This window comes from Phascolarctos cinereus, unplaced genomic scaffold, assembly GCF_003287225.1.
Source record: "Phascolarctos cinereus isolate Bilbo 61053 unplaced genomic scaffold, phaCin_HiC Scaffold_3;HRSCAF=262, whole genome shotgun sequence".
Lineage (NCBI taxonomy): Eukaryota > Metazoa > Chordata > Mammalia > Diprotodontia > Phascolarctidae > Phascolarctos > Phascolarctos cinereus.
The window spans coordinates 50,002,871-50,029,328 of record NW_027555736.1 but is presented as its reverse complement, the minus strand read 5'-3'; the positions used below and the strand labels follow the sequence as shown (position 1 = coordinate 50,029,328).

The 26,458-nt window shown below is 44.8% G+C and overlaps 1 protein-coding gene across 2 annotated transcripts in view; it reads right to left on the bottom strand.

The window, feature by feature from the left end:
• Nucleotides 1–2,702: 2,702 nt before the first annotated feature.
• Nucleotides 2,703–26,458, bottom strand: part of SLC29A3 (solute carrier family 29 member 3) — a 71,670-nt gene continuing 47,914 nt past the window's right edge. For both annotated transcript variants that reach the window (XM_020994622.2, XM_078150821.1), the window contains exons 3-6: nt 24,319–24,401; nt 15,000–15,226; nt 10,040–10,202; nt 2,703–6,078 (exon numbers count right to left, since the gene is read on the bottom strand). In XM_020994622.2, coding sequence (XP_020850281.1) covers nt 5,412–6,078; nt 10,040–10,202; nt 15,000–15,226; nt 24,319–24,401 — 1,140 coding nt within the window. In that variant the 3' untranslated portion in view covers nt 2,703–5,411. The remainder of the gene's footprint in view (nt 6,079–10,039; nt 10,203–14,999; nt 15,227–24,318; nt 24,402–26,458) is intronic.

Sequence of the window (26,458 nt, the reverse complement as noted above, 5' to 3'; positions counted from 1 at the left end):
AGAACTGCCAAACAGACTTTTATTTCCTCCACTCACTCCCTGTAGGAGGGGATAATGCACCCTGAAATATCCCCAAAATGAGCAGCTGTAAGAACAGGAGAAGCAAATGGCTTGAATCGACCACCAAATGCATAATCAGACAGCCCCTATGCGTCACGCACTGCCTGTGATTTTCTCCCCCAATAAAGCAATCGATTGGAAATGTGAAGACCGGTTCCAACCACCTTTTCTGTCCCTGAGCCAACAGGCTTGCCCTGGCCACGTTCTTCAGTCCTAGGTCTAGTAGAATTGTAAATATCCATAACTGTGGAGTTTCCTTCAAAATGAAGTGCTATTTCTTAAGCGCACATCTGACCATGTGACTCCCTTGTCAATCAACACCAGTAGTTCCCTATTGCTGTTAAGGAAAAAAATATGAACTCCTTTGTTTAGCTTTTAGAGTCTGACAACCTACCTTTCTAGCTTCTATAAATATCCCTCACCATTCTGACATCCAGCCTAATCAGTCTTTTCTCTATTCCTCATCCACTACCACGTCCACGCCTTTGCCTTGACTGTCTCTCATGTCTGAAATGGACTCCTTCCCTACCTCAACTTCATCAAGTCCCTTTCTTCAAGATACTCCTTAAACATTGTAAGGACAAAATCTTTGAAAGGCTTAAGAACCCTCCTTAATAGAATGACCAAAGGATCAGTGATGAAGCATGCTGCCCTTCTCTGGACAGAGAGGTGATGGACTGATAGCATAGAACGAGACATTTTTTTTTGAACAAGGACAAGGCAGGAATTTGTTTTGCTTCACTATTTATATTTATTACAAGGGTTTTGTTTTTCTTTTTTCTTTTTCAATGGGGAGATGAGGGGAGTAAGAGAAAAAAATTTTCATTAAAAATATAATAAAATTTAAAAAGGAAAAAATTTAGCTCAGACATCATCTTCTGCGTGAAACCTTCCTTGATGTCCTGCTTCTAGTGCTCCCCCCACCCAGGAGGGTCTTGTATTTAACTACTTTGCTTATTTCACATATATGTGTGTGTATGTATGTGTGTACACATACATATGTCTATATGCATATAATACATGTATTATTTATTAAGTTTATATTTATTCTGTATGTATTTTTACATACACTTGTCTCCTCCACTAGATTATAAGCTCACCATGAGTAGGAATTGTTCCTTCTTCATGTTGGTATACTCAGAGCCTAGCAGTGTCTGAACTCTTGGTGACTGATTGATTCTCCCAACTTTCATTGCAAAGTCTCATTACCCCCCAAACCACAAAGTGACTTGTTCTTTCACCTGAGTTCTTAGATATATTGCCCACTCCTTAGGTCAGATTTCCCTATACTCCATCCATAAATTTTCTATTACTAAATACTAGTGTTCAAGATCAGTGATCCTAGCACAAGAATCCTGCAAGGCATTGAAAATTACCCTCAAAGAATCAACATTGAGAGGTTCATTAAGGTGTGCAAGGGGCCCAAAGGTTCTTGAAGGTTCTGGCAGATCCTGACGATCTGGGAAGTCTTTGAATGTGGATGGATGTTACTAGAGAACACACAGAAGACTGTCCACCATTTTTCTTTAGCCAAGTCATTTATTTCTCTGCGCTTCAGTTTCCTTATCTATAAAATAAGGCACTTGGACCAAATGGTCTGTGTGGTCCCTTCCAGCTCTAAGACTCATCTTCCTGAGTTCAAATCTGGCCTCAGACACTTACTAGCTGTATGACTCTGGGCAAGTCACTAAACCCTGTTTGCCTCAGTTTCCTCATCTGTAAAATGAGCTAGGGAAGGAAATGGCAAACCATTCCAGTATCTCCACCAAGAAAACCCCAAGTCGGGTCATGAATAGTCTGACATAACTAGAAAATGACTGAGCAACAACATAAAAATCAGGGCCAAAAAGAGAGTGAGAAACCTCCCCCCATTTACAAGAAGATAGTTTTAGGCTCCCAAAGGGTCATGAACAATGTGTGTGTGTGTGTGTGTGTGTGTGTGTGTGTGTGTATGTTTGAGTGTGAGCATGTGTATGTGCATGAATGTGTGTATTGTGAATGTGTGGATGTGAATATCTGAGAGGGTTGTGTGCATGTGACAGTGTCTGTGAGTGTGTAAATGTGTGTTTGGGGTCAAGGTGGGGTGGGAGGGGGAGCAGCAGTTCTTTTTAAAATAGAAAAGATTTAAAGTTTCAAAAAATCCATCAAGAGTATCCTCTTCAATTCTCTGGCTAAAAAGCATGAGAGTTTACTAGACTGAAACTTTTGAAAATAGAAGCTGCGGCCAGTGAGTGGATTACTGACTGTTTCCCATTTTAATCAGCTGTCTTGCGGTAGCAACTGAGGAGAGGGAGAGAGCCCTGCAGCTACAGTGTAGTCGACAGGTCATTGTCACTGGGCCACAAAGAACAACCTTCTGGGCTGGTCCCATTTCTCCTCTTATTTACACTGCTCCTTCATAAGTCACCCAGATACCCCAACACCAGACGAAAGGCACAGCAGGGACCTGGAAAACATCAAATGCTCAGAGCATCAGTGGTTCTCGGTTTCCAAACCAGCTTATTCAGGAACACAGTGCTCATGAATAAATAGACTACCTCTCTCCCCCTCCATTTCTTCTCTCTGTCTCTGTCTCTGTCTCTGTCTCTCTCCCCCCCCCAGAATAAATGGGATGATCACCCCGGCTTGAGGGGGCATAGCAGTGAGATACCATCTAGTTTTTATTAAATACACAAGTATTAGTTGGTCCCTGAAACAAATGTCCACATACTGTCATGTTATAAATGGCAATAGTACAAGAGTCCCACTTGTACAGTCCCCAAGGACCACTCTGGACCACTCTTGGATATCTGTAAATCCATATGAGATGCTCAGTGAGAGGAGACACATTACCACCTAAGCTCATGAATGACAATAATGCAGAAGGGAAGGTCCTTTTCAATTTTGTGTGCCACGGATGCAGGATCAGTAGTTGTTGAAGGCAGAACTCAAACAATCTCAGAGTTGAAAGAGGTCTCAAGGGTCTGCTCACCCAAGCCGACCAACAGTTCCTTGCACCACAAGGGGTCATCTGGCCCCTGCTTGGAGACCATCAATAAGTGGGAACTAAACTCCTTCCTTACATGGCCCATTTGACTTTGGGGATGGCTCTCATTGTTAGGAAACTCTTCCTTGAAGCAAACCTAAGTTGTCCTCTTAGAAATTCTACCTGATGCTCCTAGATCTGTCCTCCAGGGGCAGGCAATGACAAGTCTAACCCTTCTTCCATGTGACAATCTTTCAAATTCTTGAAGAGAGCTACTGTCTCCACCTTTCATCTTCCCTTCTCCAGAGAGAACAGCCCTCATTCTTTCAACTAATGCTCAATGCAGTTGTATATATTTGTTAAGTGGCATAGTGTTTGAAAAATCACTTTCCTCACCACAGTCTCATGAGGTAGGTATTGTATTTTCCCCTTATTATGTTTCAGGAAACTGGAGCTCATGGGGGTTGAGTGGCTTTCCCATGGTCACCCAGGGACTGTTTCCTTTCCCTCAGTGTGTCTCCCATTTGCACCTTCTTCCCCTAAGAACTCGCTTCCAAGCCCCAGTGCTCCTGATTCCAAATATGCTTTGTGTTAAGTTTTAGGAGACACTCATACTAGTCCAACAATATCATCTATGATAATTCATAAGATAGGCAGGAGACATGTTGTGGAATGGAGTTTCCCAAGGTAACCTGGCTATGGATCACTTCTGGGCTATAATGGCAGAATTCATCATTGCTGGTCCAAAGGTCCAGGAAGGAGGGGGACAGGGAAATTTTGGAGCAAAACAGAGAAAATTAAGCTTATATTCATGCTGAAAAAATGCTGCATGTAATATATAGTTTTTGATTCATACATAGAGAGAGATCCCATGATACAGCCCAATGGGAGGTCCATGGACTTTAATGATTATATTTTGATATAATTGGTTCCTTTTGTCATCCTATGCATTTTATTTTATACACTTAAACACTTTCTAAGAAAGGGTCCCCAGGCTTTATCAGGCTACCAAAGGGGTCCAAGACACAAAAAAAGGTAAAGAATCCCTGGTATAGTGGTAAGAGTACTGAATTTGAAGTCAGCAGCATGACAGAGTGGATAAAGCATTGAATGTGGGGGTTGGGAAGACCTGGGTTCGAATCTTGCCTGGCACTTACCAGCTATGTGCTCATGGTTACTTGCTAAGCCTCAGGTTCCTCATCTGTGGAATGGGGATAATACCCCCATAGGACTGTTTTGAGGTCCATACAAAATAATAAAAGTGCTTGTGAAGTTTAAAGCAAATGGTAAATGTCTCTTATTAATACTTGTGTGACCTCTGGTACCTCTCTGTGCCTCAGTTTCCTCATTTGTAAAATGAGGGGGCTGGAATAGATAATGTCTAAGGTTCCTCTCAGGCCATGATTTGTGATAATGTATCTTACAAGTGGAATCTTCCTAACTGAATGTAAAGATCTCTTCTGGAATTCAAGGTCTATCTAAGGACTGCTCCTCTGGCCAAGTCACCCCAGGAAGAATCCTTGAGGGTTGAAAAGAGTTGTAGACACAGTCCAGAGCTATCCAGAAAGCAGCCAAAAATTCTATATCACTACATCCCAGGGAGAGACAAGGCTTTAAGGCTCCACCAAGGAACTCAAGCTTAGTATAAAGAGTTTTTTTCGTGGGTTTTGGCACAAACTACAAAAGTAAGAGGGTGAATGACTAGATGAAAAGAGTAAGAAACCAGTGCCCAACTATTTAAAAAATATGATTGTAAGACCCATAGCAAATAAGGAATATACTTAAAGGCAGAATGTCTCATTTTGGCCTGGGCTCATGATTTCACCAATGTAGGGAAATCCCAGAGTGGAAATGCCCTCCAACGATGTAACTTGACAACTCATCTACGACCTTGAGTCTTACAGAGTTGCCTGGGCCATGGAGAGAGGAAGAGATCTGACCACAGCAGCAGCTGCGTGTATTGACAGTGGGTCTTCAAGACTCCAATGCTGGCCTTCCATTCTCTACCAAGACCCTTCTTTTCAGTGTCCCTTTTAGTGAAGTTCAAATGTCTAACATATAATGCTTCTTTCAGAGAACCATATGTTCTTTACATGTCTGGACATATCTTTATTTCCCCATTTAGCCTTCCAATTGCTTGTGTGCAGCCAGGTCTTCAGCTTCCTTTGTTTCTCTCCAAAACAGCAGGTAATAGAAATCAACCAATGGTCCATGATTGACCAACAGATCTTTCTCTTCTTCAAAAGATTCCTTATAGAAGACCCAGAGCACCTTCTCCAGGGCACCATGGGTACCTTATCTGTTACTTCCCATGATGTTTTCCTTTGTTCTTGAAATGTCTTCAAGGGCCAGAGTGGTACAAGGACTGCCATATTTTTCTGTCTTCCTAGATGAGATGGACCACCAAGGCAGAGCAGGCTGAACCCAAAGCTAAACCCAGACACAGATAAAATGACATCAGTACCCCAGTAGCCTCAGCCAGCTCCTTGGGCATGATCCTGGGGCCATACATTAGTGCCAAGGTGCTGAGGTAGCCATTGCTAAATCCCAAAAGTGAGATGAAGATGGATGGGTATATATCAGAATTAAAGAATACCTTCTCCAGGTGGTGCCTGGGCTGATAATTACAGAAGATGAAAAGGGGAATAAAAAATGTCCTTAGGAGAACTAGTGCAGGGAGGAGTTTGCTTTTGGGCCGTGGGACCTGAATCCAGGCAGGAATCTGTCGGCCACACAAGTCAGCAACATTGTATAGGAGGAAGCTGGTGAGAGGGACAAAAAACTTATTGGTCCACAGAGATCCAGAACTCTTATTGACTGACTCGATATTGGAAGAAAGGGCAGGGAAAATGATGATGGAGATGAAGAAGACATAGACAACACAGAAGCCCAGCACAGCTGTTTTCTTCAGGAGGAAGGGGAGAGGTGGCATGCTGTGTTCTGCTGTCCTGCTGGTCTGTGGTAGAGGTTTAGGGAAGCTTGAAGGCTGCTCCTCATCATCAAAGGAACCATCTGAAAATATGTGGTGTGGTTGAGCTGGTTTCATGTAATACCTGAAGGGAAAACAATAAGAATTGATGTTAGAAAGATTTGGTCAAATCCAGTCATAATGACCTTCAAGGTAGGCTTGGAGTATGGACTGGGGAGGGAGAATTCTCAGATTACTCTGTGGTGCTAGAATTTTGTGGTAATTGAATACTGTTTGTGATATGTGGGATATTAATGACAGCTTGAAAACATGGATACATAAAAATTTATATTTACTTAAAAATTGAAAAAATAGCTAACATTTATATTTTATTTATAAATACATGAATACTATATTATATTACCTTAAGTACGGCAAAGCACTTCACATATGTTACATCATCTAAACCTCCTTCAATACTATGTCAGGTAGTACATGTATTATTATCCCCATTTGAGGATTTTTCCTGTTTCCATGAGGAAACAGGCTCAAAGATATTGACTTGCCCATGGTCACAAAATCAGTAATTGTCAGAGGCAGGATTCGAACCCAGGTGTTCTAGCACTCTGGCCACTACAAAAGAAAAAAACACAATCAGAGAACAAGAAGAGAGGACCCCTGAGGCTGGGCAGGGTAGGAGAGCTGGGATGACAAATGAAAGCATTAGAAAACTCAATAGAGCCTTGCATTGGCACCGCCTGGAACTCCCACTATGTAAAGTCACAACAATCCTCTCTCGAAGTCACCCAGACCTGGGGATTCTATTGGATTAGGACATGGTGGACACTTGCTGCTGATTCTGACAATCTTTGCACTCAGCCTCTTCAACATTTTACTGATAAGCTATCTGAATTACTAAAAGCCACAGACTACAGTCTTTAAAAATAAAAATTCAATAGTTATGTCAGTTCATTTAAATACCCCCAACTAACATAAGGGCTAGTGAAAAAGAGTCCTGGACAAAGGTCAGCAGAAAGTGGGTTGTTTCAGTCCTTAATAGGCCTTATATCCTGCCCTGAAGTTGATTAGACACAATTCAATTCAACAAATATTCATCAGTTACCTATGCTGTGCAAGGCCCTTCAGGGGCCAGCCTGCCCTCAAGGAGCTTACATTATCCTGGGAGAGTTCATGTGTGCAGACATATAAACTATGGACAAAGTTATTCTAAAACATTCCAGAAGGGAGAGAAGAAAAAGAGGATGAAGACAAGACTCTTGAATAAGTAATTTAACCCCTGTGGGCCTCAAGTTTCTGGAAAACCAGCAGGAGACTATCTGGGTTGCACTTTCTTTGCAGAGAGCCAATAAGGATGTATGAGATAATGTATATGAAGTCAGGTCAGGCTGGGGAGAAATTCCCCTGCATTAAAATTACACACAGCTGAACAGGTCGCTTCATTTGGTCTTGAATTCTGCTTGATTTCATAAGCAGTACCTAGAGAAAGGAACCATCTTACTTCCCGACTGCCCCCATTAGCTCCCCCTTCTCTAAACAGCTTGAAGATTACTCTGGGCTAAGTTTCTCTGACTAAAGATTCCTTGCCTTGCAAACCCTACCAAACCACCATCTTCCTGCACTTATCCCCAGGTTCCAGCCCGCAGTATTTTTTCATCCTTGTCTTCTTAATTTGGATATTTTATATATTTTTTTGTAGATAATTATCCATTTCCTTTGCCTTTTTGGTTTGGCTGGCACACCACTCTATTTGAGAAGCACCTCGGCTTGGTGGGTAGAGGGCTGCTAGCCTTTGAGCCAGGAGGATGCAAATTGGAATCCTGCCTCTGACACATATTGATTGTGTGCTCATGGGCAAGTCACCATAGATGCCCCCAGGCAACTCTCTAAGACAACAGAGGAGTTGCCAATCTGTGCCAGTGGAAAGAATTTTCATACTGGGAGTCACCACAGGTCTGAACTCAGCTGGATTGGGTAGAGCAAGCTCTGTTTTGTTCCTCTGTTCCATTTCTTCTCTTTTGGTTATGAATATGTATGACCCCAAATTTAGAGGTGGAAGGGTCCAGGTAGCCAAATCAAGCACTTACTAAGCATCTACTATGAGCCAGTTACTGTGCTAAAACAGTCCTCATTCTTAAGGAGCTCACAGCCTAATGGGGGAGATGACAGCTCCCTGTTTTCCCGTAATACTATCAATCCCCTCACTTTTCAGAAAATAATCTCTAGCCCAAGGTTACACAGTGAGTAAATAAATAGTAGAGTTGGGATTCAAACCAGACCCTTGGACTCCAAGTCCAGTTCTCTCTTTTTTTAAATTTTTTTCTTTTTTTTTTCAGTTCTCTTTCCATTGTAGCAGTTCACCTTTGTCCCTTTCAGCAGTCTTCTTTTTAACAGGAATATCCTCCCAATGCTACCTAACCCCTCTATCCTTCACAAGTTAGCCAGATAAGTCAAACTCATTGTCATTGAACGGCTATACCTTTTACTCTTAATTAAAATGCATTTTCTTCATTTGGTTCAGACTGAGTGGACTCAGGAAAAACCACCTGGGTCTCTCTCTGCTAATAGTTTCATCCAAACCCAGAACTTTTGACCACTGAACGAACAAAGGCACTAAATGCTGTCCCAAGCTGACATTCATGTGTGCATCCCTTAATTCATGCTTAGTTCAGAACTAGCTTTGAATTGTTCTGAGTGTTTTCCAGAGGAGATGGTGTTTGATTCTAGGGGTCTTCTGGACTCTTCTTGGCTTCACCAACCCCTCTTATTCCCTCTTGTGCCAGCATTATTCAGAATCACTTGGCAATGGAAACACAGAATTTGGCCCCTACAGGGGCTTGCCACTTGAAGTGGTTGGTTCAAGTTTTCCAGACAATTCTAAATATTTCAGGACCCATTTTCACATGGCCTTTGCAATTCTTCCTTCCAGAAGCCTTAATCAGCTGATGTTAGCTAAGCCTATGATGAATCCTTGTTAATTGGTGAAGCAACTCAGCCACCCAACTAGAATCAGTATTCTGATAAAAAAAAAAAAGAATGTGAGAGCATCTCCTTTCCTCTCTTGGTTATAGAATCCTACAATGGACCCCCTTTAGGCACTGGAGATGATGCCTGAAAGATCAGAATAGAACAGCAATACTGGTTCTTTAAGAAAGAGGATCTTTCTATACTTTCTTCCATTAGAACCCAAAATAGGTAGATTGGTTCACGTGTTCACTCATTCACACCTTCTGAGAGGTGGAATGGCAAAGAGGCTGGGGTTGGTTTTAGAGTCAGGAAATGTAAGGTTCAAATCCTGCCCTGACACATAGTAGCTTAGAGACCATTGTCAAAACCTTGACTTGCCAATCTTCTGGAGACAGAGAATTTCTTTCACTAACCAAATCATAGATTCAGCACCACTACCCCCCAAGAAGGAAAAACAAGTAACTTAACAAATATGTATTCATCACCTAGCAAGTGCCATACCCTAGGGTCAGCAAGCTCACAGCACCTGAATGCTGCTACTCCAGCTAAATAATGCTCCCGGGGGTCACCTGGCAGGTCAAAATTAGCATAGGGCACCATAAGACCTGGGTTCTGTAGATCCAGCTCTACCACTGACTAGTTGGGTGATCTTGAGTAACAGGCTGATACTTGCTTCAATTGCTACATGTGAAAAATTAGAATAATACTTTCTGCCTTTTCTTCTTCCCAGGGATCACCATGGGCTCAATTGAAATAACAAATGTGAAAGCACTTTGAAAAGCACAAAGGACCAAATTATTTTTTAAAAAGGAAATGGCAGAACATAAAAGGAAGGAGGGGAAAAAAGGGGGAGAAAGAAGGGAGGCTGGGGGTGGGGTAGGGTAAGAGATGCATTGGTGGAAAAAGTAAGACCAATCTTGGAGACTCCCCTACCTCTGTTCTCAACTTGTAAGCTCTAGTTGACGACAAGATTAAGAAGCCCACTTCCACCATTTGTTGGGCATCCCATCTCTCACTTCCATTGCCCTCAGCTCACCCTTATCTCCTTGCTGTGTGAAACACAACAATTCACCTACACTCAGAAGAACATGGAAGATATCAAGGTAGCAGATTGCCCTTACCTGGCATACTCAAGCTTGGGGAGGATCAGATACAACCCAATGCAGATCACGATGAAGATGTCTGCTGTCAGAAAGAAAGCCAGGGCACAGTCCGTCACGTCTTCAGATGCTGCCAGATCCACCAATGAGGCCACTGCACTGATGGTCCCACCCATGGCCCCACCTATTGTGAATAATCAGACAATAGTCATAGAAAGAAAAGCAGATAATGGAGCAGTGAATAAAGAGTCAAGTATGTAAGAAATATATATATAAATATATGAGTGTGTGTATGTATTTTATGTTGTCTACCCATTCCACTTTTTCCCTCCCTTTGGCCTTGATACTCTATAGACTCAATTTAATTCAAGAAGGCACTTTGCTAGTCCTGGAGATACAAATGCCAAAATGAAACAATGCCTGCCATCAGGGAGCTTACAACCAATGACTCCTCTTCCAGCCCTCAGGACTACTTCCACGGCAAATGGGCTCAAAGAATTTCTTAGTAAAACAAAACATACCTTATTGACTCCCATCAGGAACCTACCCATCCTCAGCTCCTCACTCACACTCACTGTACATCCCTAGTCTTTATCTTTTCTACCTTCACAGGATCTCCCCTAGCTGTGTCCTCCTCTCCACTCACACAGCCACCACCTTCACCCGAGTCACCGCTTGTCTGGACTATGGCAGTAGCTTCCTCCATGGTCTTTCTGTATCAGGCAATGCCCTGCTCTAATCCATTTCCCACACAGCTGCCAAAGCGATTTTCCCAACCCTGTCACTCTCATACTGAATCAACTCCAGTGACTCCCTATTAACTCAAGCTCAAGCTGTTTGGCATCTAAAGCCCTTCACAAACTGGCCCCAAATTATTTTTTCAGACACATTGCACATTATTCCCCTTTATGCATGCTATGGTTCAATCTAACTGGTCTTCTTACAGCTTCTCACACACAGCGCTCAATCTCTTGTTTTTGTCTGTTTACTGAAGCTACAACTTCCCCCTCACCGCACCCCACTGGCCCCAGTGCCTGGAACACATCTCATCTTGCCTCTACCTCCTCAAATCCCTACTTATCTTTCTGGCTCAGCTTAACCACCATTTTCCATGTGAAGCCTTTCCTGATTTCTCTAGTTGCTAATACCTTCCTCCCCTCCTCCCAGATTATCTTGTATCTATTTTGTGTGCATTTTGTATATAATTATAGATTTACATGTTGTCTTTTCTAACTAGGTTGTAAAGTTCTCAAAGGCAGGGACCATCTCTCTTGCTCTCATTTCCTCATTGCCTGGCACAGGCTTGATTGATTGAGAAGCCTGGAAGGATCCTGACTCTGGCCACACTGTCATATCAGTGCCAGGTCTGGCTAGGGGATACAAGGGCAAACCAGTTACAATTGCAAAAAAAAAAAAAGACTGAAACTGGGGGATCAGACTGAGTTAGACAATCAGTCAGCCCCACCCCCTCCAGCCCCCAGCACTCCCTGCTTTTTTGCTGTCGACTTCCTTGGCAACGGATCTTCCTGCTCTGCTCAGCCCCCTATTTCTCAGAAACCGTGGTACCCCCCCAACCCTGACCTGGCTTCTGGTTTATCCTTGAACCCTTCTCCTAACTTGGACCTTATCTCTTCTCCTGACCTTCCCCTCTTCCTGAAATATTGTCTGATCAGTGGCACCTGTCATCTTGGCCTCAGGTAGGACATAAGCATGATGCCTCGTACAGCATCCTCCCCACTCTCTGCCTATTCTATGGCTCAGAGCTATATGAGAAACAGTGAGAATATGGTCACCAAAGGAGATCAGCTCACTGGTCTCCAGTGAATACTTATGGATATGGTGATTTGGAGATGAAAGGGTTAAACATTCTCTACCCTTTCCTCAGGTATTTGCCAATTCTCCTCTCCTTCCCCCTTCAACAGCAATAACATCATGAAAGCTTTGCCAGCAGGGCAGGGGGCTGTTTCTAAGGAACCAGGATTACTACCTGGGCTTCTTGTAGTATTTGGGGTTAAACTCATTAAGAAATTCCCAGTCTGCCCCGAGGAAGAATATCTAAAAATCACTGTCTACTGATTCCTCTCGATCAAGCGCGCTCTCTCCCCCTTGTAGAGAATTTACAATATTATCATCAACAAAAAGGCAAGCCTTCAGGGAGCTCATCCTTCATGACTCCATACTTTTATCTCATCAGTTATGGAAATGCATGCAAATGAGGATTTTTTAAAAAAAAAATCCAGTATAAAGCAAATGAATTGTTTCCTGAGATATGAACACTTACAGAATTCCAGGGTAGTTTCTCCCCTCAGTTAAAAGGCGACAACAACCAGAGATCATGTTGGAGCCATGATATTCCAAATGGAGAGTGCCCCCCAAACCTCAAAGGGATGATGAGGGACCTTCACCTTTCTCTCACTCTCTGTACGGAGCCTAGCAGATGTCTGTGAAGAGTTCACACCCAGGCTAACACTACAGGTTAAGTACCACATCCATTAACCTCTTCCAGGCTTTGTACCATCTTTCCCTCCCTTCCTCTGAATACATCTGCCATGACATAAGAGGTGAATGCAAATGTCAGACTGACCAATATGAGTGACTGGAAGACCACTCACTTATAGCCAGTTGCAAATGGAAGGGCTGAAGTCACTTTTTGTCATAGTCTGGTAGATGGTAAGAGCACCCGGGGAAGAAAGAATTGGCCTCTAAGCTTGGGCAGAAGAAAGTACCCAACACTTGGTGGCCTTTTCTTTCAGCATGGAGGGGTCTTGCTTTTCACATTGCTGATCTTCCCTCTGAGATTAGCTCCCATTTGTACTTTCCTGTTACTGTGGTTGTTTAGTTGGTCATAGCATTATTCTAATTGCCTCCTCTATGATCTGTGCACGCCAAGGTAATCATAATATATCCCTCCCAACTAGAGTTAAGCTCTCTAAGGGAAGGACTGAATGGGTTTTATTTGTTATTCAGTCACATCCGACTCTCCTTGACCCCATTTGGAGTTTCCTTGGCAAGGGTGCTGGAGGGTTTGCCATTTCCTTCTCCAGCTCCTTTTACAGATGAGGAAACTGAGGCAAAAAGGGTTAAGTGACTTGCCCAGGGTCACACAACTAGGAAGTGTCTGAAGCCAGATTTGAATTCAGGTCCTCCTGACTTCAGGGCTGGCACTTTATTCACTGCACAATTAGCTGCCCTAGCTATACTCTATGTATCTTACATGTTGGTTGCATGTTGTCTCTCCCATGAGAACATGAGTTCCTTTAGCATAGGGACCATACTCTTGTCTTTGCTTCCCTGGTATTGGTCCTTAACACAGTGCCTGGCACACAGCAAGTTCTTAATAAGACTGGTCTAGAAATCAGTCATCAGTCACAGATCTAGAACTAGAAAGGATCCAGGAGGTCATCTAGTCTACCTCCCTCATTTTACAGATGAGGAAACTGAGGCAGAAAGAGGTTAAATGAGTTGGCGTAAATGGGCATCTAGGCAGCACACTGTGCTTAGAGTCAGCAAGACCTGAGTTCAAATTCAGACTTAGACACTTACTACCTGCGTGACCCTGGGCAAGTCACTTACATGTTGTCTGCCTACCTCCCAGGGCTGCTGTGAAGACTGAATGAGATAATAATTGTAAAGTGTTCAGCACAGTGCCTGACATATAGTCATACAGAGCGCACTATTATAAATTTGTTATTGTTGCCTTTCTAAGATGATTTCACATTGCTATTCCAGCCCACCCTTCCAGTCCCCCTGTTCTATGGGTCACAGCCAAACGGTCCTCTCTAATCCTTCTCCATCTACAAGCAGTCATTTTCCACTTCAGGGCCTGGCCACCTATTCCAAGAGGGGTCTCCCTCCTTCTGTCTTCTGGAATATCTAGTTCCTTTCAAGGTCTGGACAACTCTCCCACGAGGCCTTTCCTGATTTCCCCAGTGTCAGATCTCTCCTCAATGCCTGCCAAAATCACTCTTTAGGCACATTTTATGCGTAGACATGTTTCCTCCTAAGCTAGGGTCCAGGGACCCCCAAGAGAATCTGTGGAGAGATTCCAAGGGATCTGTGAACTCACCCCTCCATATTTTCATAGCTGTGTTTCAATTTAATTGGTTTCCTCTGTAATCCTATGTATTTTATTCAATGCATTTAAAAACATTATTCTGAAAAGGGTCCCTATGCTTCACAGTCAGTCAGTCAGTCAGTCAATAAGCATTTATTTGTGCTAATTGATAGGCATACAAAAAAAGGCAAAAGATGTTTCTGCCCCCAAGGTGCTTATAGTCTAATGCCAAAGGGGCCCAGGACACAAAAAAGCTTAAGTAAAAGGTAATCTCCTTTTAGAGAAGGGCTGCTTTTTTTCAGGTTTTATCTCCAGTGCCCAGTATAGTGCTGGCCACCTAATATGCACTTGATAAATGCTTTGAATCGAATCAAACATCCCCTCAAAATGTTATCATTTTTCGTGTACGTGGCCATAAGCAGGCACATAAATCCTTTCTGAATGAGCAAAGTAGCCCCCACACCAGTAGTACCCAAATCATGGAAACAGGAACCACTAAGCCATGTATAAAGATCCCCAGGGGCCACACACTTAGAAAACCACATATTAACATTATCTATGATTTACTTCTTTTGTTCAATATTTCCCAATCACATTTTAATTTAATTTGGGCCAGAATTAGGAGTGCTGTGGGCTTGTGGACCACACCCCACCTGGGCCTACACTGTGAGAAAGCAAGTCAACTCCAAATTAGGTCAGAAGAATCTAGCAATCCTAGGCCCTGCCCACTCACAGTCTGTTACTCATTGGTTCCATTTCTAAGCTGTATAATAGTGGGAGGTGGGAGCCTTGTTTACTACTAGTTCAGTAATAACATGTCAAAGCTAATCAATTCATAGTTCAGATTCTAGCCCCATTGTGACTGCCTCCCCCCCTGGAAGAAGTTAGCCAGCCTGGGTCCCATCCCATCTAGATGGCTGCACTCACCTGACATCAGAGCCTGAGAATTCCTCATAGGGAAGGAGGAGGCAAGGCCAAAGATACTGCTGCTGAAGATGGTGGCGGTCCCACTGAGGACCACCATGCAGATGACAGTGACGACAAAGAAAGGAAAAGGCCATGAGGAGGTGTCCACTTTCACCAAAACCGTTATCACCACGAACACCACCAGCAGAATGGCCAAGGAGGTCAAGACGCGAACGTGGACTGACACCCTGCCAACGAGATTGGGTTAATTTGTTTGGCTAAATTTCTGGTGTGGAGGTCCCAGGGGGAATCTTTAATGTTCCACTTGGAGACCCAGCGGTGAAGAAATAAAGAGCCCCAGCCAGATGGAGGCGTTCTCTGATGGCTTTGTCCACACTGGGGGACTCACAGAGCCAGGAGGCGGAAGCTTCACCAGAAATTTGGGTAGGGATGGGGGGGTAGAGGTGGAGAGGAGCGAGAAAAAGAACAAGGGAAAGAGGAAAGGGGCAAAGTTGCCAAAGAAAATGGGGCCAGAAGAGAAGAAAAAGAAAATGTTTGGCTTTAATTTTAGGAATAAAAGCTTGAAAGAAAAAAAAACAGTTTATAGAACCGAGATGCTGGATAAAACAAAAAATTAATAATTGTGAATCTTTCTCAAAGTACTTTCATATCTATTATTTAAGAACACACACTTATAGCTGGAAGGGATCTTAAGAGAGTAATCCTGTTGAACCCTCTCTTTTTACAGATATGCCTCATAGGGTTCTCATAAGGCTCCAAATGCAATAATATTTACAAAGGGCATAGCACAGGGCCTGGTACACAGTAGGTGGCTAATAAATGCTTCTATATGTGTATACATAAATAAATTTTCAAATAAACAAAGCAGGTTTCATCAGCCCCATTTAACACAATGTGGGATGCTGGGCCAGGGACTTGAGATTTGTGGGCCTTAATTTCCTCATCTGTAAAATGAATAAGGAGAATTAGATGGTGTCTCTGCTTTAAAATCTAGATAGAGAAATGAAGTAGAAAGGTTAAATGGCTGGCCAAGTCACCCATTGAGTCAAAGCAAGACTGAGATCAATAACTGACCAGTCAATAAATGCTCGTTAAGCACCTAGTACGTGCCAGTCACTCTGCTAAGCACTGAATGGTAACCCAGGTCTTCAGAGGCCCAGCTCAGTGATCCCTCCATGAGTCAGAGTTCTGGGTTCTGAGACCCTGTCCTCCCTCTATGGCCCCACCTTTCAGTGGTTTCTACTGCCCCCAGAATCCTGAGCATCATGGCTGTGGAAAGGCCAAACGGGGCCGAGAGCCAGAGGACAGGACCAGCAGCAGCTTTGCCACGTCTCCAGGATGCCCAAGGAGCTTGGCACTGGCTGGCGGCCTCAGAGGCCGCTAACTGGACAGCCCCCGGGGGAGCTGAAGGCATTTGTTGTAAGAGTGCCACGAGGGCTGGGGAGCAGCTCTCACCTTTGCTCCACTGAGGGAGAGCCTGCGTCCCAGCCCGTCCACAGAGATCTCCATCACAGGAGCGCTCACCTGGCAGTGGCAGGAGCAGAAGGCACACCCTGACAGCTGCCTAGGTGACAGCCGGCTACTAAGGTAACAAAAGGCCAATGGGGAGAAGAAGTAGTGAGTCTAAAGGAAGCCAGCTGGAGAGGGAGAGGCAAGGCCAGGCCCCATGTGGCCACGACCCATTCCTCTAGGCGAGGAAAGCCTGAAGAAACGAATAACCAGAGTGAAGAGAGTGCAGGGCAACCTTGCCAAACACTTCCAAGGTGGGTACAGGGGGAAAGCAGGTCTCTGGAGTCAGAGGTTCAAATCTTGACTCTGATACTTACCTGTGTAACCTTGGGCAAGTTTCTAGCTTTGTGCCTCAGTTTCCTCAACTGTAAAATGGAAGGGGGTTGGACTAGAGAGTCTTTGAGGTTTCCTTTAGCTCTAAACCTGGGATCCTATCTACCAGCTGAATGTGTTTATGTGGACATGAAACCTTCTTGAGCCTCAGTTTCCCCAGCTGTAAAATGAGGGGGACTAAATCATGGGTTCTTAATCTGGCAATAATTCCGGGGGGGAGTGTTCTGCAAACTTAGATGGGAATAAAACTTTCATCATTATTATTATTAAAATGTTCATTTCATTGTTTTTGTTAATCTCTAACTGAAACTTAGCATTTCCTTTCATTGTGAATTAATTTTTAAAAAATACTGAGTCTCTAAGTTTCTTTGGACTGTCAAACAACACAAAAAAAGGTGATGATCCCTTGGAGTGGGTGGTTTCTAAGGTTCCTATCAGTTCTTAGGCAGGATGTAGTAGGTAGAGATAGCCTGGGAAGTGAGGAAGCTCTGAGTTCGAATCCTGTACCTGACACATTCTAGCTATGTGATCCTTAACCCTCTTTAAGACAACTGCAGAACAGCTGCTGGTGAGGGTACTTTCCTCCCAAGGAGGGGGTGGAGAAAACAACAAAAATGAAACCCAGTCTAACCCTCTCATTTCCCATTTACCCTCTCTGCAGCCCCTCTGTACATAGTTGCTGGCATGTCATCTACCGTGAGCCGCTCACACAGGGATTGACTTTTGGAACATGTAGCACATAGTAGGTGCTTAATAAATGTTTACAAACTGACTTGTGGAGTCCCCTTCACCAGCTGGGCTGTGACTCTCCCGACTGGATGGGAAGATGTCCTTCCTAAATGTAGGAACAACAACCATCTAGATAAAATGAGCCAGAGTACAGTTGAAGCCGTCATGTGAGGTTACTTATAGATAGCAGGACGTCTTATCCAAGTAACTGGGGCCAGGAAAGAAAGGAATCTGAGGAGGAAACCTAAGTGGATTTTCATAGGGAGTGGATTTGAAAGGTTCCTCTGGCCCCCAAGTGAAGGTCCCTCAGCTAACTGGCTTTCTCCAGTCCAAGAGGCCCCAGTTTCCCCGAGCATATTCTGTCTCCTAATAACCTGCTGAATAAACTGACCCCATGGACCAGAACCTCCAGACGTGAGCCTGAAGCCCTCAGTAATTATGCCCTGGGCTATTTTTAATGATCATAAAAATTTATGAAATGGTACCATGTGCAAAGAAGCCCACCCAAGCGCACCTAATGTTCAGTGCAGGGCTCAGTTATCTGGTCCTGCCTCCCTGAGTGAAGAAAGTAACCAAGTCCCAGCCTGCTTGGGTTTAGGAGGGAGGTCGGGGCATCCCTTCAAGAGTTATGAAAAGACTAGATAGCTCAGTACCCCCAGTTTAGAGCTAGAAGGAACCTCATAGCCTAACCCCCTTATTCTACATAGAGGAAAACTGAGACCAAGAGAGGTGAAATAACTCAGCTAGCTCATGGGAATTCTAATCCAGTCATGGGATTATAGATTTAGAGCAGTGAGCATAGATTTCTTCACTTGACAGAGGAGGAAACTGAGGCCAGTTAGTAGCTTGCCCAAGATTATAGAAGTAGCAAGGAGCAGAGGTAAGTTTTGACAATGACTTTCTCTGTGGGATCCTTTGTATGGGTCAATGGAGGGGGGAGGTGGAGAAACCCAGGGAGTCTCAGATGGGTCTGGGCTACACATTTATGCTAAACTGGCAGACCTGTTCTGACTCTCCTGACAAAAAGCCGTCCTCCTGAGATCTGACTCATGATGGGAATGGGCTGCAGGCTGCATGTTAGCTGCCAGTCTCCCCCAGCCTCCCCATACCCCTTCTCGTGAGGGATCTGAACCCCAGGGGACTGATTTCCTCACAAATCTCCAAAATGTAAATCCTGCTCATAAGTATTTATGATGCTGCAAATTTAACATAATAAAACACTTGGCGATTATAGATGAGCCAGGCAGAAAGAGCCGAGTCCTCCACAAGGGGGAAAGAGGCAACATTTCAATCTCGCGTATTAAATAAAAAACCACTTTAGCCAAAAACTGTTTCCCCCCCAGCTTGGAAACAGATGGAAGACTGGAATACTTTCCTAAGTTGACTCTTTCCTCCCTCTGCAAGGGCAGGTCCTGGTGTGGGCTTATCATTACACCGCTGTATCATGCCCTAGATATGAAAGACCATATATGACTTGAGAAATCCAATGTCCCCAACCCCCTTCATGCCTCAGTCCCAGTGAAGGCAGCTAACCTGCCCTCCTCCCCTACTGGGAGCCAGCACAGATCCTCTTCCTTTAAAAAAATAAAAATATATTGATATCTTTTGTTTTCACATTGTCTATATTACTCCTTGTATTCCTTTTCCTCTTCTTCCTTCAAGAGATGCATTCTTTGCAACAAAGAATTTTTTTAAAAGAGAAAAAATCAGCAAAAACAATCAATACATTGGAAAAATCCTTAGAATATATGCAATGTCCCACACCTGTGGTATTTCCAGCTCTGAAAAGAAGGAAGCTCTACCCACTTCCTTCCTTTCTCCAGAAGCCTGCGTTTGGTGGCTTGAGCAGGGAGAAGGGAAGGGCAGGTGGAGTGATGCTGGGGGAGGGGGAGGGGAGAAGGCAGGTCCATGTGAACCTCAGCAAAGTGGCTGCTGGGGGAAGGAGTTGTACAGGGGCATCGAGGAGAACCAGGAAGGAGCCTCGAGACTTCCAGACATCCACTGGGGATTCATGGAGCCGGAGGTCTCAGAGCATGGAAAGAGAACCAGTAGTGTGGGTTATGGCAGCAGAGAATTCCTGGTGTGTGTCGGTGTGTGAGATTAGAGAGTCGGGTCAGAGTGTGCATGTGGAAACTTGGGTGCCAGCCATGCACTTGGGACTTGGGGTGAGATTAAGAAGAGGGAGGAGGAAAAAGGGACAGGAAAAGGGCTGTGTTATCTGCCTGTAGGTCTGACCATGTGACATCCTCCCAGTATGGATGAACTAGGTGGACTTTTAGAGACCTTCCAGCCATGAATCTATGGTACTACAGAATGATACGTTACTAGCTGTGTGACCCCAGGCAAGTCAATCTCCCTCAGCCTGAGTTTCCCCATAATATGATAATAATAGCTAGCATTAATATAACCCTTTGTAAAGTGTTTTACAATTATCTTATTTTAAGGGCAGCTAAGTGGCGCAGTGGATAGAGCACTGGCCCTGCAGTCAGGAGGACCTGAGTTCAAATCCAGCCTCAGACACTTGATACGTATGAACTGTGTGACCCTGGACAAGTCACTTAACCCCATTGCCTAGCGAAAAAACAAAAAAAAATTATCTTATTTTATCCTCATAATACCCCTGGGAGGTAGGTGCTATTATTATCTTCATTTTGCAAATGAGGAAACTGAGGCAGAGGCTAAATGCCTTTCCCAGGGCCACAGAGTTGGTAAGAAGGTCAGATTCTTGCTGATGCTAAGTCCAGCCCTCTATCTACCACCCTACCTGGCCATCCCTCCGCATCTGTTAAAAGGTGACTTCACACGTGTAATGGGAATCACATTGTCTGCCTTCTCAAAGGGTGGAGGAAGGGCTGGAGGGAGAGAATGTGGAGCTCAAATTTGAAAAAATGAATATTTAAAATAAAGATACAACAAAAAAAAATTAGTGATGATCACATTACGTATCACATACCATAGCCTGTAAGGTTTTTAGGGGGCAGCTAGGTGGCACAGTGGATGGAGTACTGGCCTTGGAGTCAGGAAGACTTATCTTCCTGAGTTCAAATCTGGCCTCAGACACTTCCTAGCTGTGTGACCCTAGGCAAGTAACTTAACCCCGTTTGCCTCGGTTTCCTCATCTGTAAAATGAGCTGAAGAAGGAAATGGCAAACCAGTCAAGTATCTTTGCCAAGAAAACCCCAAATGGGGTCACAAAGAGTGGGACACAACTGAAATGTCTCAACAACAATAACAAGAAGGTTGTTAGGGTCAAATGGAAATATTGTGTGTATATGTATGTATATGTATGTATGTGTATATAGATACATATGTATATGTATGCATATATGCATATATAACAATTTATATCTATATATCAATATCTATCTATATCTATATATCAATACTTATGTATAAATTATATATCTATCAATATCTATCTATGTCTATCATATCTATCTATATATCTTAAGTGCTTCCTGCACCCTAAAGTGCACAGAATTGCTGGATCGTGGGGGTGCACAGAGCTTACGGCTCCCTGCTTGGCACAACGAGACTGCCCCGCCTGGCCACAGGGCACTCATTACCCCTTTACCCATCCTCCCTCCCACCCCTCCAAGTGATTATACCCTGTCCTAGTTTTTAAGGGAAGCCGATTTTAGCTTTTCTGCAGCAGCGCCATCTAGTGTTGAGGACACGGCCCTGCACATTTGCATCCTAGCCAGCTAAGATGGCGTGGCCTGGATTTGAGGGGCCCTTGACGGAGGACAGACGGCCCAATGCTAGCCAACCACCAGAGTTTTAAAGCTGATGCAACATTATTAACGACAACAATAACAAAACTAGCATTTATCTAGTGCTTTAAGGCTAGCCAAGCACAATATAAATATTATCTCAGTCTGTCCTCACAGCCACCCTGAGAGGTTGATGCTATTATTATCCTCATTTTACAGATGAAAAAACTGAGGCCTAGATCTGGTAAGTGACTCACGTAAAGTCACCCACATAGTGAGGAGCAATGCCACAATTTGAACTCGGGTCCCATGGCTCCAAGCGTGGTCTTCTTTCCACTGTGACACAGGGGGACTTTGAAGGCAGCTTGGAGTGACGCGTTCCGAGACCCCTATCCCAAACATCCTAGTGGGTCTGGCAGGTGCGCTTATATAGCTGGCACCCCAAGACCTGGTGGGTGCTGGGAAAGGTCTCAACAGAGAAGCAGGAGTCCTGTTGTAACCGGGAGCCACCCGGCACAAGCCGACTTCTAAGAAATCACACCAGGCACTCAATGTCCATGACACCGTGGGGAAGCCTCTTCTCATCTGGGCTGTCTGGGGTTCTTATCATGCACCTGGGGTCTAGGTTCAGGATGGGAAAGGAGGATCTGAGAGTAGGGAGAAGAGGGTGAGAAAACGGCTGCTTTGAAAGAGCAGAGATTTAAGAGGAGCACTGGGAGAGCTAAGCCATCAGGGCTTTTCCTACACAGACCCACCAGCGCAGCAGGAGCTAGGTAGCTTTCTGACGGAGACAGACAGAAGGCAGGGCTCATTTGCTGTTCAGTCATTTCAGTCATGCCCAATGCTTCGTGACCCCATCTGGAGTTTTCTTGGTAAAGATACTGGAGTGGTTTGCCATTGCCTTCTCCAGATTATTTTACAGGTGAGGAAACTGAGGCAAACGGGGTTAAATGACTTGCCCAAGGTGATGCAGCTAGGAAGTATCTAAGGCAGGATTTGAATCTAGGTCATCCAAGTCCAGTGCCCTATCCACTGTGACATGCTGCTTTTTCTCCCTCTTTTCTGAGGAGGAGGAGGAGGAAATCGAGCTGGGTGGAGGGTAAGAGATTTGCCCCAGAGAGGTTGGGATCCTATAGGGGTTAGGAGAGACCCCCAGTATATTCCCTTGTAGAGGGTTTCCTCCCCTTCTGCGGTGCAGAAATGGGCCAGGGCGTGGGGGCAGGAAAGGGGATAGCCACAAGGGGAAGAAATGGTCTGTGATTCCTCAGGGGTATTTAGGCATATCAGGAAGTAGCCGTGGGGGTGCTGCAGTGGCTTGTGGGTATGTGAGATTAGACTGTGAGTCAGAGAGAGTTAAAGCCCAGAATGTAGGAACCCCAGCAGAGGAAGTGAAAACAGACAGTGGAGTGGGGTAGAGTTGAAGCCTGGTCACTCTCCCAGCTCCATGTGACAGCCCCCAACACCCAGCTGGGGGATGTTTGCCTCCCTCGACAGGCTTCCTATAGTGGAAGGAACAGTGAAGTCAGATTGGGGGGGGCATGCGTTTGGACCTTAAATCTGCCATCTGTGTGTCCTGGGGCAAGCCGGTGTCCTTCTCTGGGCTGTTACCTCATCTATAAAAGGCAAGGTTTAGACTCAATCTTCTCTGAGGTCTCTGGGCTCCCCAGGGCCTAGACCCTCATGCTGAGGAAAGGCTGGAAGGTCCAGCTCCTATTTCCACAGAGTGGGCCCTCAACTCACTAAAGACTGGCCTTCTGATCTGTAACCTCTGTGGCTAATCACCCTCAGCTATATGGGAGGGGAGTTATCCCAGCTCTGAAAGTGAATTCACAGACAGGGTCAAAAAGAAGCAGGGTACATGAGTCTATCAGATCAGACAGCAACTTCAATACAATCAGGTTTCAGACCACAGATTGAGAGCCGGAAGGGACCTTGACTTGGCCTCTCAGTAGGCGCTATAGGAATGCTTATTCCCTTCCCCCTTCCCACTCGCCATTACTTCCTCCCCTGTGCCTATGTCTGAAGGTCTCTGGGCCAGCGGCACCCTTTGGCACAGAGGCCCTCAGGCCAAATAGCTACTACTTCCTCTTCTAAGTGAACTTTTCTGTTCCTTGAGTGGGACATTTCCATGGGCACCCACATCTCAGAAGAAACTCTGAGTGTCCTGACTGTCCAAGGCTGCCGATCCATGGGAGATGAGAGCCAGGGCAAAGAAGGGCAGCTAGCAGAGGGAAAGGACAGAAAAGTGATCAGGCTAATTCTTCCAACCAATTCACGAGGCTCCATGCTCTAATTTGAAATTCATTCCTGCTACAGCAGCTCCTCCCTGTTCTGTTATCTGCCCTTTGCTGTCAGTATGATTCAGGAGTAAATCATGCTAGTCTCTATCTCTGTTCCTACGCCAGCAGGAAGCCAGGCTCTTCAGACCACGAGGAGGCTTACCTGGATGATAAGCCCAGGATCTAAGAAGAAAGAACAGCCTCTGAAGCCTAGCAAATTCAAGCCTATAAAGGGATGGGCCACAGCCACCAAGCCCTTAGGTCTATGGGCCATCCTAATTTTACGGCTGTTTTATTTCTTCTATCTCCCACTCAGGAGACATGCCCTGTCACTGGAATCTGTTCTTTAAGCAGGTGTGGGATCAAACAGGGTCCCCAGAAGAGATGGGAATTGGAGATAACAGTTGAGTCTGAGTGCAGGGGTCACATTTGTGGACTTAGGTGTTGTTTATACGATGACAAAACAAATGGTTGAAAAGCAGTAGATTAAAGCAAAGGTTTCACACTAGTGGATGGGATGTTACAGACCAGCCAACCCTAATCACTGTACAAATGGGAAACTGATAGGAAGCGACTTAACCAGGTCAGAGGTAGAAAATGGCTCAGCTGGAACTCAAACCCAGGTCTTTGGGCTCCCAAACCAGTGGCGTTCTTTTTCCTACCTCCAGAGACGAGAACGGCCAAAGACAGAAGAGAAAAGCGCAGAAGCGGAGTTCTGAGCAGAGGAAGGTGAGGGAGAGTTCCACGGCCACTTACCTGTTCACTAACAAGAAGTTCCCTATGAGGCACAGAACAGCAGGCACTGTGGAGGCGATGGAGATGTAACTCTCGAAATAGTTCTGTAAATAAAGAAAGTAGAATGTTGTAAAACTGTAGGAAGGGAGTCGAGTCAGATACTCGAAACAGACACCAAGCCCTTCTCTGGTTAGGATCCAATTTCTCCACATCCCTCTTTAACTATAAGGCCCAGGAATGAATGAATGAATGAATGAATGAATGAATGAATGAATGAATGAATGAATGAGTGAATGAGTAAATGAAGGAATGAATGAATATTTATTAAGTGCTTACTCTGACAATGAAGTGAATCCAGTGAGATCAGTGGTACTTTCCCTAGTTCCTTACTAGGTCAGAATGAAATTGTTTGACCACCAGCTCCCAAAACCCTCCTCCTTCTCACATTCCCAGTGGCCCAAGGTGTCCCCACCTTCCCCACCTTGTGGATAATTTGAGTAGATGAGTCCTGAGGCAATGGGAAAGCAAGTGATTGTATTTTTAAAAAATCATTTGAGGGGCAGCTAGGTGGCACAGTGGATAGAGCACCACCCTGGATTCAGGAGGACCTGACTTCAAATCCAGCCTCAGACGCATAACGCTTACTAGCTATGGGACCCTGGGCAAGTCATTTAACCCCACTGCCTAGACAAAAACAAAAACAAAAACAAAAAACAACCAAACAAAAAAGAAACAAAAAAAGTCATTTGTCTTAATGAGAATCATTTGTAGGGAGATCCTAGGTCCATGGTATGCTCTGAATACATTTGGAGTACTGGGTCACCGTGTCCCTGACACTCTGGCCCACCTCTTCCTCCCAGTAGGACTCAGACTCCTGCCCCTTGCAGCCCTGGGCTCTGAGAAGGTGAGGTTTCACCTGAATATGCCTGGAACCAGGCCACTGGGCCATTTCCCAGCCATCTTCACACCTATAACTACTCTCCCCCTAGCTGCTCTATATGCATTAAATTCCCCTACTGGAATGTAAGCTCTTTGAAAGTAAGAACTGGCTTGCTTCCTTACAGCTCTACTATCAGCATGTAACAGTGGCAGGCACACAGTAAGCACTTAATAAACGCTTTTTCTTTCATTCATTCCTGGGCCCCACATTCTAGGAGGGACATTGGCAGATGGGAGAATATCCAGAAAGGGGTGACCAGGCCAAGAAGGGAGCTTGAAATCCTGCTGTATGAGGAACAGTTGAAGGAAGCACACCCCTCACACCCCCAAGTAGAATGTAAGCTCCCTGAGGGCAGGAATGATTTCATTTTGGTCTTTTTCTATCCCCATTAATTGTGCAGTGCCTTTCACACAGAAGAACCACAGATCTTGAATCAGAAGGAACTTCCGAGACCACTTAGTCTAAATCCTTCCTTTTACAGATGAGAAAACTGGGGCCAAAGATGATGAAGTGACACCCTCAAGGTCCCAGAGGTAGAAAGCATCACAGGCGGCTTCTGAACCCAGGGCCTTTGACTCCAGAAGCCAGGCTCAGGCCACTGATTTCAATAATTGTTTCTCAAACTGAAAAAAGAATAAATCCTTAGTTTTGCCAGGGTTGGGGGGAATGATGAAACATCCTGAGTAGAGTCATACATAACTAGGAATTCTTGTTCCTGAAGAAAACTCAGGGAGGGAGGTGGGAAGTGGGAGCAGCAGCTGAACAGTCTGACTCGGTACAGTTGTGCTAGGAAAAGGGGAGCCCTTTCTATCATTCAGAGAGGCTGGACCAGACCTCACCAAATGGTGAGGGAGAGGTGGACCCCAGGAGAGGGGCACCACAGTGGTGGGATGCTGGGTATTCCAGACACAAGTGGCCACTGTGCTTTAGATGCTGGTGCTGTAAGAAAGACCAGATGGCCCACTTTGCTACCACCCATCTAGCCTAGTTTTCTAAGGTTAGCTGTCTACTGTGGGCAAAACTTCCAAGAGTGACCCAGCAATTGTTACAGCTCAGCTAAAGGTCTCAGTCCTTACACATAAAGCTGGGAGCTGCTGGAAATGTGGCCCGTCCCTTTCCCCACTGGGAAACTTTGTCCAGCTGCTGGATTCACTCTTTCAGCAGAGCTATTATATAAGGTCAAAACCAGGCTGTGGCAGTGGTGTGGCCAGGCTAATACTG